Below are 20,044 nucleotides of genomic sequence, written 5' to 3' on the forward strand. Positions count from 1 at the left end.
AGGTATTTTCAGAGGAAAGAAAGCTAAGAGAATTTATCATCAGTGAACCTGCTCTAAAAGGACTACTAAAATAATTTCCTCAGGCAAAAGGAAAATGAAATCGAAATGAGATTTGGGGGGAAAATGAGACTTGAAACATTAGAAATGAAGGAATAACAGAAATGATAAGTACCTGGGTAAATACAATAGACCATTCTTCTATTAAGTCCTTTAAAATATGTTGGATGGTTTAAAACAAAAATTATAACATTGTCTGGCAGAGTTTTTGATGTATGTAGATACAATATATAAGACAACAAGCGAAGAGGGGAAAGGGGCCTATGTAATGGTAAGGTTTCTACATTCCACTTAATGTGATAAGATACTGATTCTAAAATGATTGAAAAAGGTAAGTATGTATACTGTAATTACTACAGCAACCATTAAAAAAGATACAAAGAGATACAGTGAAAAAATAGATACATTTAAAAGGGGTACCAAAAATGTTCAAAGAACCCAAAAGAAGACAGAAACTGGAAATCAGAGAAATAAAAACCAGAAGGAACAAACAAAAAATAATAAAATGGTAGACTTAAATCTGAGTATACCAATAATTACATTAAATTTAAATGGTCTAAAAACCCCAATTAAGAAGCACAGATTGTCAGACTGGATGAAAAAATAAAACAAAAAACTGGACCGAAATATATGCTGACTACAAGAAACTCACTTCAGATATGATACAGATAGGTTAAAAGTAAAAGGATGGAAAAAAATATATTATGAAAACACTGATCCAAATAAAAAGTAGACTTTCAGACAAAGTAGACTTCAAAGCAGAGAAAATTACCAGGGAGGGACAAAGAGAGATCCCACATAACGACAGGAGGGCTAACTCACCAAGAAGACATAACAATTCTTAGTGTGTATGCACCTAAAAACAGAGCTTCAGAATACATAAAGCAAAATCTGACAGACTGAAAGAAGAAATAGACAACTCCATACTTATAGTTGGAGACTTCAACACTCCTCTTAATAATCAGTAGAACTAATAGACAGAAAATCAGCAAGGATATAGAAGAAATGAAAAACACCATCAACAAACTGGGTCTGATCTACATTTATAGAACATTCTACCCAACAAAAGCAGAATATACATTCTTTTCAACCCACTACATGGGGAAGATTCACAAAAATAGACCTGGGTCACAAAAGCAAATATTAACAAATTTAAAAATAACTGAAATCATACAAAGTTTGTTTTTTTCAATGTAAAAATATTTATAAGTTTTTTTTTTGTTTTTTTTTTAGGCCATGCCATGCAGCAAGTGGGATCTTAGCAGTTCTCCTACCAGGGATCAAACTCATACCCCCTACAATGGGAGTGTGAAGACTTAACCACTGGGCTGCCAGGGAAGTCCCAAAATATTTATAAGTTTGTATTTTAAAAATAAACCTGGGAAAGTCTCGGGCAAAGTGGGATGGTTGGTAATTCTAATATCACAATCTATGCTATATGTTAACCTGGATGTACCTTGAGATTTTTTAAAAAATTGTGGTAGAAAATGCATTACATAAAATTACCATCTGAACTACTGTAAGTGTATAGTATAGTAGTGTTAACTATATGCACCATGTTGTATAACAGATTCCCAGAACATTTTCACTTTGTAAAACTGAAATTGTACATCCATTGAATGAACAACAACTCCCTTTTTCTCTCTCTCCTCAGCCGCAGGCAACCACCATTCTACCTTCTGTTTCTAAGAGTTTGACTGACAAAGTACGTTCTTCAAGCACAATGAAATTAAACTAAAAATCAATAATAGAAAGGTAACAAGAACGTCTCTAAACACTTGGAAATTAAACAACACACTTCTAAATAATCCATGGGTCAGTCAAAGAGTAAGACTCGAGGGAAATTAGAAAATATTTTGAACTGAACAAAAATGAAAATATAACATATCAAAATTTATGTGATAGAGTTAAAGTAGTGCTTAGAAAGAAATGTATAGCATTAAATGCTTATGTTAGAAAAGAAAGGTCTCAGAGCCAATAATCCAGGCTTCTACTTTAGGAACCTAGAAGAAGAGAAAAATAAATGCAAAGTAGGCAGAAGGAATGAAATCATAAAGACAGTAACAGAAATCAATTAAATTAAAAAAAAAGACAAAAATCAGTGAAACCAAACTGATACACCTCTAGCAAGACTGACCAAGGAAAAGAGAAGTCACAGATTACCCACAGAGGAGTGGAAGAGGGGATATCACTACAAATTCTGCAGAAATTAAAAGAATAACAAGGGAATATTCTGAACAGCTCTACACACATAAACTCAACTTTGATGAAGTGGACCAATTCCTTGAAAACCAAAAACTACCAAAACTCATCCAAGATGAAATATATAACCTGAATATTCCTTCAACTATTAAAGAAATTGAATTCATAGTTTAAAGCCTTCTGAAAAAAGAAAAAAAAATCTGTGGTGGCTGCCACTCCTGAGGGACTAAAGCATGCATTTCTCAGGCTGGCATTCTGCTTTGTCTTTCTAACCCATCTTTCTAGGTCCTCTCATCACTCCTGGTGCTCCTTTCAAAAGGGGCTGTTCATACCCTGCCCTCAGTTTTCCTTCACTGAGGCCTGTGTTCATTCCTCTGGTTCTGGGTCAGCTGAAACCCTACTTGTCCTTCAAGACCCAAGTCAATGCCTTTCGTACTCCCCCCAGATTCCCTCAGGCCAGCAAGCAATGTTTGTAGTTGGGCCACATTATTCTGGTTCCTAACAGAACTGTCTCCATCTCCAGGACCCCTCCCTAGGTTCTTATCAACGATCCCTGGGCAAATCAGCCACAGTGGAATTTGCAGCAAAAATGCTATTGTGGAGATGGTGAGATAAAGTTCCACATGAGAGAATATTTTTACAATTCATGACTAGGCACAAAAAAGAATTACATACTAGGAAAATCTTTATATCTTCCCAGGAACTGGTCTGCCTCACCAAGCCAGATGAGACCAGAGAGCTATGACATTTGGCTTTTTCTCCTGGCAGTCAGAAAGCCCAGACCCAGTTTTCAAGCTACCCTGTCTACTGTTTATGTTTTTCTTTTCTGTAGTTTTGATTTTCCACTTGTGTTCATGTTTTGTTATTGTGTTGCTTGTGTTGTCATGGTAAAGTCACTGTAAATCCTGGTGCGCCTTGTTGATGGCAGGAGCTGAGTCAATGAATGAATGAATGCCTCTTAAATGCATGTGCTACTTACTCAGACCAACACACTGGAAAGTCAGTACTTCTCTAATAGCACTTTCAATGGGTGAGAGGAGAAAATACTGAGCACCTATGGGGACAGATGTTCACTCAACTTGGGGACCTACTGGTAGAATGAGAGTTGTTTAGCAAAGACTGAGGTTTATGGCTCATGAGGTTTATGGCTTTACTTTAAATAGGCCTGAATCCTACCTCAGAGGGCTACAGGGCATCTGCTCAGTGCTCGGGAAATAAACAGAAGTCTTTCCTCTTTCAATGAAGAGGAAAAAAAGCCCAGTCCTCCTGAATACTCCCTCATATCTGAAAACCACAACCTGGTATCATGAGAATTTGCCACAATGATTTGTAGGGATGTCCACCTCTAATGCTAAAAAGATATAATGGATGCTTCTTGTCTATTTCTTGGCTTAATAAACTTTTTTGGGTCACTTTTCATTGTATCACTGCCATCATCACCATCCCAGGTTCTCCTATCACCTACTGGTGTCAAATCCCTGCACATATTATAAAAATCTTAAATATCTATCCCATATTTTACGCCTTCTAATAATGTGACAGTGTTAATTCAAACAATAGCTAATGGTCTGTGTTTCCTTGGTTTAGAGACAAAGAGAAGTCAACACACCTCAAAACTGGATGACCATGTCCGCAGGATGAACTCCCAGTGCTTGGCCTGGCATTCCAGACCCCCCCAGTCTGGGTCCAACTTACCACTCTACTGCGGACCTGTTGTTCCCGACACAAACCTCTGCTTCATCTAGACGGAGCTATTTACTCCTGCCTGAGGACGGGTCCTCACTCAGTCCTACCACTGTGCCTTTGCCCACTCATTCGCCTGCCTGAAATGTTCTCCCATTTTTAATCACTCACACACAGTTTTCAGGCTTCTTTAACTTTTCTGTCCACGATAATCTCTCCTCTCTGAAGCACTTCCCCCACCACTTGTTTGTGACTTAATTATAGTGGTTTTGAATCATCATTTAGCTTCTCAATGGCAGGGATCAAATCACCCTTTCCTCTGTTTCCTGTGTCCCCCACCAGCAGTGCTAGTCCCAGAAGTGGTGATCAATAAGTACTGGTTGAGTATATGATAACCACAGAGGGCCAGAATTTAAAATACACAATTACTAGTTCTTAGTAGAAGACATTCTGCCAGACCGTCAAGGTAGCGTGGGGTAGAGTGATGGGAAGAGGGCCTGGCATCAGATAGCTGACATTTCCAAGGTTCTAAGAGTCATCTTGCACACCCTCCTGCTAGCAGTGCAGCTCTTGTGGAGGGAGGGCAGAGTGTGTGGCCTTGGACTTTAAGAGCATCCTTTCTGGCCAACGTCTCCAGGATTAGTGGTGCCTTATGGGTCTTACCTTATCTGCATCCCTTTTCTGCAAGAGCACATGTCCTTGCGCAGGAAGAGGCTGTTCAGCGTGACCGCCCCAATCAAGAAGAAGAGCTGCTTCACTGCCTGCCTCACGATCTCAGGGTCCAGGCCGTTCTGGCACATGGTACTGTAAAAGTAGCTCAGCTGCTGCAGGATGGAGGTCATCGTGTAGGCATCCGTGTCATCTATGCTGGATGACCGCTTCCGGAAGCCTGTGGGCTTCAGGCTGGAAATGCCCTGCAGACTCTCATACTCCAGCATGCCTGGCACTATGGAGAAAAACGGGAAGATTTCCTTGCACACACAGTGGGGACACCCAGAGAACATTTCCACTGCTCTCATGTGTCTGTTTCAGGAGGTGGGACATTTTCCACACGAGTTAGTGTGGATATAGCTGTGATAGAGGAAGTAAAAGAATGGAGGGTTGGGGAGCACCAAGATGTAAGGGGTGGATGGGGATGGACCGTCACCTACAGCAGGGCAACAGCTCCTCTTCTTTCAACTTCACAGGACAGAGAGCTGGTTAGCGTGACAACCCACGGTCTGGAACTACTTAAAGCCTGAAGTATTTAAATTTCAGAAAATTGAAGAAAGTATACAAGAATTTGAGTAAGGCTTTAGAATTTCAAAAATACTTGGCTAAGAACCAGGATTAGCCATATAAGTAGCAGCAGTTCTCCCAAGTCTTTCCCTTCAGGATGGATCCCCCTTACAGAAAGAAAACTATGACCTGTGTACTTTTATATATGTAATCATTTTAGCAATCAAAGCATTAAAAAGTGGACATTTACATCAGTAAATCTTCTTGTTTTAAAATTATGTTCTTTGCAATTACACATGCCGTGCACCAGATTTATTTTTTTAAGGTCTCAGTGTCATTATAAATATTTCCTGGTCATCGATTCTTTTCTTACCTATTATTGGTTGAATGTTGTTTTCCATTATAATAATGAACTGATGATATATTTGTATAGCCACATCACTAAGAATCTGTCTGTATTCTGAAAGGTCAAAATTGTTCAAACAATTCTTATTCTGACGTAGACTGTTATTCTTCATGAATTCCTAGAAGTAATTTTGAATATAAATATTAGAATAGGCCTACCGGGGGACGAGGGGAAGATGGCGGAAGAGTAAGACGCGGAGATCACCTTCCTCCCCACAGATACACCAGAAATACATCTACACGTGGAACAACTCCTACAGAACACCTACTGAACGCTGGCAGAAGACCTCAGACCTCCCAAAAGACAAGAAACTCCCCACGTACCTGGGTAGGGCAAAAGAAAAAAGAATAAACAGACAAAGGATAGGGACGGGACCTGCACCAGTGGGAGGGAGCTGTGAAGGAGGAAAAGTTTCCACACACTAGGAAGCCCCTTCGCGGGCGGAGACTGTGGGTGGCGGAGAGGGGAAGCTTTGGAGCCGCGGAGGAGAGCACAGCAACAGGGGTGCGGAGGGCAAAGCGGGGAGAGATTCCCGCACAGAGGATCGGTGCCGACCAGCACTCACCAGCCCAAGAGGCTTGTCTGCTCCCCCGCCAGGGCGGGCGGGGCTGGGAGTTGAGGCTCGGGCTTCGGTCGGATCGCAGGGAGAGGACTGGGGTTGGCGGCATGAACACAGCCTGCAGGGGGTTAGTGCACCATGGCTAGCCGGGAGGGAGTCCGGGGAAAAGTCTGGACCTGCCGAAGAGGCAAGAGACTTTTTCTTCCCTCTTTGTTTCCTGGTGCTCGAGAAGAGGGGATTAAGAGCGCTGCTTAAAGGAGCTCCAGAGACTGGCGAGAGCCGCGGCTAAAAGCGCGGACCCCAGAGACGGGCATGAGACGCTAAGGCTGCTGCTGCCGCCACCAAGAAGCCTGTGTGCGAGCACAGGTCACTATCCACACACCCCTTCCGGGGAGCCTGTGCAGCCCGCCACTGCCAGGGTCCCGGGATCCAGGGACAACTTCCCCGGGAGAACGCATGACGCGCCTCAGGCTGGTTCAACATCACGCCGGCCTCGGCCGCCACAGGCTCGCCCAGCATCCGTACCCCTCCCTCACCCCGGCCTGAGTGAGCCAGAGGCCCCGAATCAGCTGCTCCTCTAACCCCGTCCTGTATGAGCGAAGAACAGACACCCTCCGCCAACCTACACGCAGAGGCGGGGCCCAATCCAAAGCTGAGCCCCAGGAGCTGTGAGAATAAAGAAGAGAAAGGGAAATCTCTCCCAGCAGCCTCAGGAGCAGCGGATTAAAGCTCCACAATCAACTTGATGTACCCTGCATCTGTGGAATACATGAATAGACAACGAATCATCCCATACTGAGGAAGTGGACTTTGAGAGCAAGATTTATGATTATTTCCCCTTTTCCTCTTTTTGTGAGTGTGTATGTGTATGCTTCTGTGTGCGATTTTGTCTGTACAGCTTTGCTTCCACCTTTTTCCTAAGGTACTATCCGTCCATTTTTTTTTCTTTAAAAACATTTTTTTTCTTAATAATTATTTTTTATTTTAATAACTTTATTTTATTTTATCTTACTTTATTTTATCTTCTTTCTTTCCTCCCTCCCTCCCTCCTTCCTTCCTTCCTTCCTTCCTTCCTACTTTTTCTCCCTTTTATTCTGAGCCGTGTGGATGAAAGGCTCTTGGTGCTGTAACCAGGAGTCAGTGCTGTGCCTCTGAGGTGGGAGAGCCAACTTCAGGACACTGGTCCACAAGAGACCTCCCAGCTCCACATAATATCAAACGGTGAAAATCTCCCAGAGATCTCCATCTCAACACCAACACCCAGCTTCACTCAACAACCAGCAAGCTACAGTGCAGGACACCTTATACCAAACAACTAGCAAAACAGGACACAACCCCACCCATTAGCAGAGAGGCTGCCGAAAATCATAATAAGTCTACACACACCCCAAAACACACCACTAGACGTGAACCTGCCCACCAGAAAGACAAGATCCAGCCTCATCCACCAGAACACAGGCACTAGTCCCCTCCACAAGGAAGCCTACACAACCCACTGAACCAACTTTAGCCACTGGGGACAGACACCAAAAAAAACGGGAACTACGAACCTGCAGTCTGCAAAAAGGAGACCCCAAACACAGTAAGATAAGCAAAATGAGAAGACAGAAAAATACACAGCAGATGAAGGAGCAAGATAAAAACCCACCAGACCTAACAAATGAAGAGGAAATAGGCAGTCTACCTGAAAAAGAATTCAGAATAATAATAGTAAAGATGACCCAAAATCTTGGAAATAGAATAGACAAAATGCAAGAAACATTTAACAAGGACCTAGAAGAATTAAAGAGCAAACAAACAGAGGTGAACAACACAATAAATGAAATTAAAAATACTCTAGATGAGATCAATAGCAGAATAACTGAGGCAGAAGACCGGATAAGTGACCTGGAAGATAAAATAGTGGAAATAACTACTACAGAGCAGAATAAAGAAAAAAGAATGAAAAGAACTGAGGACAGTCTCAGAGACCTCTGGGACAACATTAAACGCACCAACATTCGAATTATAGGGGTTCCAGAAGAAGAAGGGAAAAAGAAAGGGACTGAGAAAATATTTGAAGAGATTATCGTTGAAAACTTCCCTAATATGTGAAAGGAAATAGTTAATCAAGTCCAGGAAGCACAGAGAGTCCCATACAGGATAAATCCAAGGAGAAATACGCCACGACACTTATTAATCAAACTGTCAAAAATTAAATACAAAGAAAATATATTAAAAGCAGCAAGGGAAAAACAACAAATAACACACAAGGGAATCCCCATAAGGTTAACAATTGATCTTTCAGCAGAAACTCTGCAAGTCAGAAGGGAGTGGCAGGATATATTTAAAGTGATGAAGGAGAAAAACCTGCAGCCAAGATTACTCTACCCAGCAAGGATCTCATTCAGATTTGATGGAGAAATTAAAACCTTTACAGACAAGCAAAAGCTGAGAGAGTTCAGCACCACCAAATCATATTTACAACAACTGCTAAAGGAACTTCTCTAGGCAAGAAACACAAGAGAAGGAGAAGACCTACAATAACGAACCCAAAACAATTAAGAAAATGGGAATAAGAACATACATATCGATAATTACCTTAAATGTAAATGGACTAAATGCTCCCACCAAAAGACACAGATTGGCTGAATGGATACAAAAAGAAGACCTATATATGCTGTCTACAAGAGACCCACTACAGACCTAGAGACACATACAGAGTGAAAGTGAGGGGATGGAAAAAGATATTCCACGCAAGTGGAAACCAAAAGAAAGCTGGAGTAGCAATTCTCATATCAGACAAAATAGACTTTAAAATAAAGACTATTACAAGAGACAAAGAAGGACACTACATAATGATCAAGGGATCAATCCAAGAAGAAGATATAACAATTGTAAGTATTTATGAACCCAACATAGGAGCACCTCAATACATAAGGCAAATACTAACAGCCATAAAAGGGGAAATCGACAGTAACACACTCATAGTAGGGGACTTTAACACCCCACTTTCACCAATGGATACATCATCCAAAATGAAAATAAATAAGGAAACACAAGCTTTAAATGATACATTAAACAAGATGGACTTAATTGATATTTATAGGACATTCCATCCAAAAACAACAGAATACACATTTTTCTCAAGTGCTCATGGAACATTCTCCAGGATAGATCATATCTTGGGTCACAAATCAAGCTTTGGTAAATTTAAGAAAATTGAAATTGTATCAAGTATCTTTTCTGACCACAACACTATGAGACTAGATATCAATTACAGGAAATGATCTGTAAAAAATACAAACACATGGAGGCTAAACAATACACTACTTAATAACGAAGTGATCACTGAAGAAATCAAAGAGGAAATTAAAAAATACCTAGAAACAAATGAAAATGGAGACACGACAATCCAAAACCTATGGGATGCAGCAAAAGCAGTTCTAAGAGAGAAGTTTATAGCAATACAATCCTACCTTAAGAAACAGGAAACATCTCGAATAAACAACCTAACCTTGCACCTAAAGCAATTAGAGAAAGAAGAACAAAAAAACCCCAAAGTTAGCAGAAGGAAAGAAATCATAAAGATCAGATCAGAAATAAATGAAAAAGAAATGAAGGAAATGATAGCAAAGATCAATAAAACTAAAAGCTGGTTCTTTCAGAAGATAAACCAAATTGATAAACCATTAGCCAGACTCATTAAGAAAAAAAGGGAGAAGACTCAAATCAATAGAATTAGAAATGAAAAAGGAGCAGTAACAACTGACACTGCAGAAATACAAAAGATTATGAGAGATTACTACAAGCAACTCTATGCCAATAAAATGAACAACCTGGAAGAAACAGACAAATTCTTAGAAATGCACAACCTGCCAAGACTGAATCAGGAAGAAATAGAAAATATGAACAGACCAATCACAAGCACTGAAATTGAAACTGTGATTAAAAATCTTCCAACAAACAAAAGACCAGGACCATATGGCTTCACACACAAATTCTATCAAACATTTAGAGAAGAGCTAACACCTATCCTCCTCAAACTCTTCCAAAATATAGCAGAGGGAGGAACACTCCCTAACTCATTCTATGAGGCCACCATCACCTTGATACTAAAACCAGACAAGGATGTCACAAAGAAAGAAAACTGCAGGTCAATATCACTGATGAACATAGATACAAAAATCCTCAACAAAATACTAGCAAACAGAATCCAACAGCACATTAAAAGGATCATACACCATGATCAAGTGGGGTTTGTTCCAGGAATGCAAGGATTCTTCAATATATGCAAATCAATCAATGTGATACACCATTTTAACAAATTGAAGGAGAAAAACCATATGATCATCTGAATAAATGCAGAGAAAGCTTTCGACAAAATTCAACACCCATTTATGATAAAAACCCTCCAGAAAGTAGGCATAGAGGGAACTTTCCTCAACATAATAAAGGCCATATATGACACACCCAGAGCCAACATCATTCTCAATGGTGAAAAACTGAAAGCATTTCCACTAAGATCAGGAACAAGACAAGGTTGACCACTCTCACCACTCTTATTCAACATAGTTTTGGAAGTTTTAGCCACAGCAATCAGAGAAGAAAAGGAAATAAAAGGAATCCAAATCGGAAAAGAAGAAGTAAAGCCGTCACTGTTTGCAAATGACATGATCCTATACGTAGAGAATCCTAAAGATGGTACCAGAAAACTACTAGAGCTAATCAATAAATTTGGTAAAGTAGCAGGATACAAAATTAATGCATAGAAATCTCTGGCATTCCTATAAACCAATGATGAAAAATCTGAAAGTGAAATCAAGAAAACACTCCCATTTACCATTGCAACAAAAAGAATAAAATATCTAGGTATAAACCTACCTAAGGAGACAAAAGACCTGTATGCCGAAAATTATAAGACACTGATGAAAGAAATTAAAGGTGATACAAACAGATGGAGAGATATACCATGTTCTTGGATTGGAAGAATCAACATTGTGAAAATGACTCTACTACCCAAAGCAATGTACAGATTCAATGCAATCCCTATCAAACTACCACTGGCATTTTTCACAGAACTAGAACAAAAAATTTCACAATTTGTATGGAAACACAAAAGACCCTGAATAGGCAAAGCAATCTTGAGAACGAAAAACAGAGCTAGAAGAATCAGGCTCCCTGACTTCAGACTATATTACAAAGCTACAGTAATCAAGACAGTATGGTACTGGCACAAACACAGAACTATAGATCAGGGCTTCCTTGGTGGCGCAGTGGTTGAGAGTCCGCCTGCCAATGCAGGGGACATGGGTTCGTGCCCCGGTCCAGGGATATCCCACATGCCACGGAGCAGCTGGGCCTGTGAGCCATGGACGCTGAGCCTGCACATCCGGAGCCCGTGCTCCGCAACGGGAGAGGCCACAACAGTGAGAGGCCCACATACTGCAAAATAAAAAAGAAAAGAAAAGAAAAGAAATATAGATCAATGGAAAAGGATAGAAAGCCCAGAGATAATCCCACGCACATATGGTCACCGTATCTTTGATAAAGGAGTCAGGAATGTACAGTGGAGAAAGGACAGCCTCTTCAATAAGTGGTGCTGGGAAAACTGGACAGGTACATGTAAAAGTATCAGATTAGGGCTTCCCTGGTGGCGCAGTGGTTGAGAGTCCACCTGCCAATGCAGGGGACGTGGGTTCATGTCCCAGTCCGGGAAGATTCCACATGCCACAGAGCAGCTAGGCCCGTGAGCCATGGCCACTGAACCTGCATGTCCGGAGTCTGTGCTCCGCAACGGGAGAGGCCACAACAGCGAGAGGGCCGCGTACCACACACACAAAAAAATTATGAGATTAGATCACTCCCTAATACCATACACAAAAATAGGCTCAAAATGGATTAAAGACCTAAATGTAAGGCCAGAAACTATCAAACTCTTAGAGGAAAACATAGGCAGAACACTCTATAACATAAATCACAGCAAGATCCTTTTTGACCCACCTCCTAGAGAAATGGAAACACAAACAAAAATAAACAAATGGGACCTAATGAAACTTCAAAGCATTTGCACAGCAAAAGAAACCATAAATGAGACCAAAAGACAACCCTCAGAATGGGAGAAAATATTTGCAAATGAAGCAACTGACAAAGGATTAATCTCCAAAATTTATAAGCAGCTCACGCAGCTCAATAACAAAAAAACAAACAAACCAATCCAAAAATGGGCAGAACATGTAAACAGACATTTCTCTAAAGAAGATGTACAGACTGCCAACAAACAAATGAAAGAATGCTCAACATCATCAATCATTAGAGAAATGCAAATCAAAACTACAATGAGATATCATCTCACACTGGTCAGAATGGCCATCATCAAAAAATCTAGAAACAGTAAATGCTGGAGAGGGTGTGGAGAAAAGGGAACACTCTTGCACTGCTGGTGGGAATGTGAATTGGTACAGCCACTATAGAGAACAGTATGGAGGTTCCTCAAAAAACTACATATAGAACTACAATACAACCCAGCAATCCCACTACTGGGCATATACCCTGAGAAAACCATAATTCAAAAAGAGTCATGCACCAAAATATTCATTGCAGCTCTATTTACAGTAGCCCAGAGATGGAAACAACGTAAGTGTCCATCATCAGATGAATGGATAAAGAAGATGTGGCACATATATACAATGGAATATTACTCAGCCATAAAAAGAAACGAAATTGAGCTATTTGTAATTAGGTGGATGGACCTAGAGTCTGTCATACAGAGTGAAGTAAGTCAGAAAGAGAAAGACAAATACCGTATGCTAACACATATATATGGAATTTAAGAAAAAAAATGTCATGAAGAACCTAGGGGTAAGACAGGAATAAAGACACAGACCTACTAGAGAATGGACTTGAGGATATGGGGAGGGGGAAGGGTAAGCTGTGAGAAAGTGAGAGAGTGGCATGGACATATATACACTACCAAACGTAAAATCGATAGCTAGTGGGAAGCAGCCACATAGCACAGGGAGACCAGCTCGGTGCTTTGTGACCACCTAGAGGGGTGGGATAGGGAGCGTGGGAGGGAGGGAGATGCAAGAGGGAAGAGATATGGGAACATATGTATATGTATAACTGATTCACTTTGTTATAAAGCAGAAACTAACACACCATTGTAAAGCAATTATACTCCAATAAAGATGTAAAAAAAAAAATTAGAATGTAGACATGTAGAAAATTTAAATACTATCTCTACTAATGATATTATAATAAGCTTCTACTATAACTCCTCTACTTTAAAACTTAATGTCTGATTTATATCAAATGATTTCTCGATGTTTGTGGTAGCATTTATTTTCTATAACTAACTACACTTGATGCTTAAATGACATGGGTTTGAACTACATGGGTCTACTTACATGTAGATTTTTTCACTAAATATGTACTGTAGTACCACATGATCCACAGTTGATTGAATCTGAGGATGGGTCAACTGTAAACATTACTGTCCTGTTTATTTCCCTGACAAATATGTGCCTCCAGAGCTACACTACATTGGAAAACAACTCCCGTGGAAGCTCACAGAAAAAACTGCAAAGCACCCAAGGAAATGAACTTCTGTAAGAGGTTGGTAGGTGAATAAATGAGATTCATAACTTTATAATTAGAGTATAGACCAATCTGAAATATTTTAAAATGTGGGTTCTGGGCTGAATATTTGTCCCCCGCTTCAAACTTATATATTGAAGCCCTAACCTCCAGGGTGGCTATATTTGGAGATGGGGTCTCTAAGGAAGTTACTAAGGTTAAATGAAGTAATAGGGTGGGGTCCTGATCTGATAGGATTAGTGTTCTTACAGAAGGAGACAGCAGAGAGCTCAATCTCTCTTTCTACCCCATGCACTGAGGAAAGGCCATGTGACTACATAGTGAGAAGGTGGCTGTCTGCAAGCCCAGAAGTGATCTCTCAACCATGCCTGCACCCTGATCTTGGGCTTCTGTCCTCCAGAACTATGAGAAAATAAATTTCTGTTGTTTAGGCCACCTAGTCTGTGCTAGCAGACCAAGCAGAGTAATAAAATATGTTTACCATGTTCAAAGAGATAAAAGAAAAAAATCATTAAGAATAGGACATTATAAAAGGCAGAGGTGAAAAAGAACCATTGAAATTTTAGAAATAAAAATATAGTAATTAAAAACCACTCAGACAGGGACAAGAACATTGTATACATGGCAGAAGGGGGTAAAGAAAGGATTTTTTAAAATGGTGTTGAATAATGCCTCCCATTAAGGCCTCACAGATGCCAGTCTGTCTTAAATGGGCTGGTCTTCCGCCCTTCCCCCAATATTCCTTTTGGTTAGAGGTTGGATTTTCTTTACTTATTTCTCCTTTTATTCAATACTACCAGTAGGATTATTTTTATATTTTATTTTACTTTCTATCCATTGGGACAACTGGCTATCCACATGGAAGAAGATATGAGATCATTACCTCACATGTCAACTTGGGATAAATAATCATACCAATTCTGGATAAAAGCATAATTATGAACTCTAAATTTGAATTATCAGTTTAGAAGGAAGAATAACTTCATGATCTCAGGGTAGGGAAGAATTTCTTGAACAAGACATTAAATCAGGTATCATAAAAGAACAGGACTGACAGGTTTAAGTACATCAGAATTCAAAAATTGTGTCTGACAAAGGACTCCATAAGGAAAAGTAGAAGATAAGCCACAATCTACCCATAATATGTAAAGAACTCCTGCAAATCAATAAGAAAAATAATCACCCTTAAGGAAAATGGAGAGCAGATGTGAGTAGGCAATTTAAAAGGCAACCCAACTGACTAGTAAGCACATGAAATGATGCTTGACCTCACTAGTGATCAAGTAATTACAATTTAAGTCAACAAAGTATCATCTTATACCATGAGACTAATAAATAATAAAATGTCTGTCAATACCTACTGCTGGTAAAGGTATGAGACACTGGAACCTTTACATACTACTGGTAGGACTATAAAATGGTATAACCATTTTGCCGAGCAGTGAAAATCCTGAAAGTCATTTTTGCTATTTTAGGTCAATGAAATATTGCTCTGTGAGTACTTGGAGGTGAAGAGCTTCTTTATGATGTCAGCCCCTTGAAAGCAGAGTCAGAATGGCAAAGGATTTGCAGATTATGGAGGAACAATCAGAATCTCATAGTGAGAAGAGCTATGAAGAAATAGGCATGTTGAACTAACAGCTGTATTTTAGAGTGATAATACTAAAAACTTCAGAATTTTACAACCAGAAGGAAAATGAAAAATCACAGAATCTACCTCATGAATTTTAAGTCAAGAAAACTGAGGCTTAGTACCATGCCCGAGGTCTATACTTCTTTCTAGAAGTCTTTTTGCCTGTGACTTCCATTCAGCTGGTGATGTGAAGCTGGTCTCCTGGGTAAGGGGGAAGTAAGAAAGCCAGCTGGAGCAGAAGCTGCCCCTGGAGCTGGTCATCCCAATTCCTAACTCCTATGGTGAGTTCTGGCTCATGAGGAGGTAGGAGACTGGCAGTCAGCATAGAACACAGAGTGGGCAGGCAATCCTACCTCTTCTCCACTGTACTGCTTCAGGCAATTGAGGAAATGACAAGTATTGGAAAGCCAAAAGGACAGCATCTCAAAGTCTTCTAAATGTTCCTTTAAAAAACAACAACAACAAGAAAAGACAAAGTTGGATTTTGGTGTTGGATTTGGTACCTCTGAGCCAAGAACAGACATATCTTACCTGTTTGGTTAGCTGGTGGCTTTTGACCGAAAAGAATTCCTTTTTTATTCATTAAAGACTTTATTAAATTTATACTATAAAAATAAGCTCATATTTATTTAGCACGTTATGGTTTGCAAAGTATTTCTGTACAGGTTATATCACCTGTTATGATGCTTGAAGCACGTACTGCAGGAATGCCTGAGAAATGTCTCAGTCCTTGCCTTCCAAAGTTCACATTCTGACTGGTAAGACAGACATGACATATATAGGACACAGTTAAACAGGCAGCCAACAGCCTACATGATGGGCATAGACTGTGCTACAAAAGCTCAGAGGATGCAGAGATGATGTGGAACGTGGACAGCTGAGCAAACCGCAGGAGAGAGGTGGGAGGATATCCTCCTTGAAGGAAAGGGGTGGACAGACAAGAGCTCAGGATTGAGGACTCTGTTGGCAAGAACACCCCCGCTTATGGGGCAGGAAGGAGAGGAATGAGCAAAGGAAGCAGAGGTAATAAAGACCAGAGAGATAAAAGGAAAACTGGGAAAGTCCTGGGATTTGAAAGACAATGTCAGAGCGTTTCAAGGAGATGGTGCTACTGTTCAGTCCACTTAAAGAGAATAAAAATTAAGAAAGTACCATTGGATTTAGCAAGAGGAATTACTTGTGATCTTTCTGTGGAGTAATGGAGGTAGAAACCAGATTGCAAGGGGTGAAAAAAAAAGGCACGGTGGCCAAGGGGGTATGTGGACCAAGTGAGGGTTGCTTTAATGTGCTGTGCACTGGAGGGGGAGGGGTGGGAAGCCACTGAAGAAGCTGAGATGGTAGATGCTGGCAAGGAAGGATTTACACTCCTCATGCCATGTGTCTTTCAGTTTCTAAGTATTTAAACATTCCAGAGCAGCACGATGGGGCAAATACTGTGTGCCCATGACCTGGAACGTAATGCAAGTGTACCCTGAGAAAACCCAATTTATGAAAATACGGACAGGGAAAACATGAATTTATGGAAGTCTCTTCTAAGAACACAATGGTAGCTCCTGTGAAGACAGTGACTATAAAGCACCCAGCACCAAATCAATGTTAGTGTTCTACTCCTAACTCCTGATGAATAATGAATTCTTAGTATAAAATTTGGTGGGAGGGGGGATAGGGGGAAGAATTATCCATGGCCTGATGCACTCACTGTTTTTATTCTTCCCTTTTCCTAGAGTATTTAAAATAGGATTGCTCATGACTTTTCTAGAACACATATTTTACTAAAAGTGAGATAGGACTTCCCCAACTAAAAAAATTACATATATCTCAAAATCAAACATTACTTCCCATTTGGAAGGGGAATGAAGAATAATGGATCTATATTTTACTGGTCCCTTACATATAGCTTATCTTCGTTTCTGGGCTGAGAATAAAAGTACATACTGTGGTTTTATAAGGGAGAATTACATAAATGCCAAGGGAAGAGATGAGTAATTTTTCAGTCCTTCCCATTCCTTGGCATTCACACTTGTTATCTGGATAGACACCTACTCCTTGCAGCCAGCCCCTCTTTGCAGCCCCGGGGGACAGAAGTGGTGGGGTGGTGGCTACCAGGCTGTAGTCTTGCAGGTAAGGATTTGGGGTCCACTGGCAGATCTCCACCCTTAGGGCTCTCTGACCTAAGTTGTCTCTTCCTAACAGCTTGGATTCTTTTCCTGATTGGGCCTCTGACTGGTTTGAGGAATCATGTGGTTGACCAAAGACTGGAGGTGAAGGATGGGAAAAGTACAGGCAGCTGGTCATTCCCACAGGTGTTCCTAAAGTAGCCATGATACCAAGGGCCATGTCAAAGGTAGTTCCTACCTTAACCACCTGCTTGATACCATTAATGGTGCTGTTCATGAGGGACTTGAGCATGTTGGCATCATTTAGAGAGTCTGCGTAGCGTACACACATGAACAGGATGTGAGCTGGCAGCCCGGGGATCATGTTCACCACCACACCGCGGGGCTTCAGGTCTGGAGCAGAGAGAGTCAGTGAGGATTACAGCTGATGATCAGCTCTCCCGATAAGGAACCTATAATGATGGGGCAGGGGTTGTCTGCTTTTCTGTACTTGATGCAGTGCCTGAATGCATAAGGGTGTCTTTTCCCTTGGAGGAGTTCAGGCTGGCGGTTTTCTTGGCAAAAATATACATGCAGGTGCCACCTGCTTCTCTTACTTCTCATTTGCAAAGTACCTTCTCTTTTCTAAGGTTGAATAAAGGACAGAATTTCTTATCTCCAAGGTAACAGAGGAACCCCAGTTCCATGCACCCTCACTTCAGCCTCTATGATGAGGATGGAATATGACCTCAGCAATCACATGCATCTGCCTTGAATAGAGAAAACAGGTACACAGCAGTCCTGCAGAGGAGGACCAGCTGGTCTTGAGGAGAGGAGAATGGCTGGAAGGCAGAGTGGGAATGAAGGGAAGATAGAAACTTTATAGAACAAGTTAAAATAAGCAAACACAGGGCTTCCCTGGGGGCGCAGTGGTTGAGAGTCCGCCGGCCGATGCAGGGGACACGGGTTTGTGCCCCGGTCCGGGAAGATCCCACATGCCGCAGAGTGGCTGGGCCCGTGAGCCATGGCCGCTGAGCCTGCGAGTCCGGAGCCTGTGCTCCACAACGGGAGAGGCCACAACAGTGAGAGGCCCGCGTACCGCAAAAAAAAAAAAAAAAAAAAAAAAAAAGCAAACACAGACCTCCCCATGTCTGCATTAAGACAGGGGAACAAAGAGGCCCCACAGCTGTGCACCAGTGAGGGTAGAAAGGAAAGGGTAGGGGTGCTCATGTCCTCTGAGGGGAGTCAATTAGGACAAGAGGAGTAAGGCTACATATGGGCTTTCTGCTTTGAGATGTTACAACCCACTGATAGGGAGGCAGCTTTTCTCCTTTTCTGTGGCAAACCATGTGGTTTTCATGGTGAAGACAGTCTAGTAAGATTGTTTCTAAGACCACCAACCCTAGTGTATGCCCACTGGGAGATTCCTGTAACTGAGGTGTGGCTGGAAAGCCTCCACCATACTGCCTGCAAATAAATTTCTCAGCAGAAGTCAGATGGAACAAAGGAACCACAATTACTCTTTCCATGGCTCCTGTGCTGAGACACAAAGATGAGGAGATGTGTCTTCTACCCTGACCATGTGATGAGACTTGGGAAGAGGTTAGGGCAGCGCTTCTCAACTGAAGGCAAGGTACCCCCAGAGGGCATCTGGCAATGTCTGGAGGCATTTCTTATTGTCGTGGCTAGGGGTTGCTACTGGCTTCTACAGAATAGAAGCCAACGACACTGCTCAATATTCTACAGTGCAAAGCCCCTCCCCACCCCAAACAAAGAATTACGTGGTCAACAGTGGTGAGGCTGAGAAGAAGCAGTGGAGGAAGAAGAGGAAATAACCCTGCCCAAGACCGTAGCAATGGCTGATGCTCAAGTTCTCAAAGATAGAGCGAAAATTCAGAGTTCCAGGTTTCACTACCAAGAATGAGGTTTTGGATGAGCTTGGCCTCGTCTTCTCTCTTGTATTCCAGCATTCCAAGGTACTCCTTGGGTCCTGAGGACAGGTGCACATCATTGGCTGTAGGCAGAGGCAAACAATCAACTAAATACACAAAAACAACTTTCACCAGCATTATCATGAGACTACTCTGTCTCCTTCCATCCCATACTGGCTGGTTTGCCCATGAACTCCTGTGGCTTTCTGATAAATGCAAACTTTATTAAATCCTGAAGAATTTCTTCTGGTAGTGATTCTTATCTGTGAGTATATCAATGAGTACAGCTGCTGGTGTATATCCTCATGAGCACCTGGTATATATCGAGCACAGTGGGGATATGAAAACAATCCAAGATGATGCTCTTGCCTTCAGGACACTGACATTACAGTTAAAGAAAGGAGATTCACAAAACATGTGGTGTGCAAAACACCAAACTGCATGATCCCAAGGTGGCTGGCCTAGCTTCCTATGTGCCATCACAAGGTGCCACAAACTCAGTAGCACAAAGCACAATTTTTAAAAAAATATAATTAAAAAAATTTCACATTTCTGGAGGTCATAGACTGAAATAGATCTTACACTGCTAAAATCGAAGTGTCAGCAGAGCTGTGTTTCTTCTGGAGGCTCTAGGGGAGAACTCATTTCTTGCCTTTTCCAGCTTCTAGAGGCTGCCCACAT

The 20,044-nt window shown here is 41.3% G+C and overlaps 1 protein-coding gene across 1 annotated transcript in view; it reads right to left on the reverse strand.

Moving 5' to 3' along the window:
• The window catches only part of MYO5C (myosin VC), a gene marked incomplete at both ends in the record, with an annotated part of 116,250 nt that overhangs the window by 5,680 nt on the left and 90,526 nt on the right, over window positions 1-20,044 (reverse strand). The window contains 5 exons of the mRNA XM_082649405.1: window positions 4,606-4,888; window positions 5,534-5,684; window positions 15,690-15,779; window positions 17,692-17,846; window positions 19,348-19,446. Coding sequence (XP_082505531.1) covers window positions 4,606-4,888; window positions 5,534-5,684; window positions 15,690-15,779; window positions 17,692-17,846; window positions 19,348-19,446 — 778 coding nt within the window. The remainder of the gene's footprint in view (window positions 1-4,605; window positions 4,889-5,533; window positions 5,685-15,689; window positions 15,780-17,691; window positions 17,847-19,347; window positions 19,447-20,044) is intronic.

This window comes from Grampus griseus (assembly GCF_964374135.1).
Source record: "Grampus griseus genome assembly, chromosome: 2".
NCBI lineage: Eukaryota > Metazoa > Chordata > Mammalia > Artiodactyla > Delphinidae > Grampus > Grampus griseus.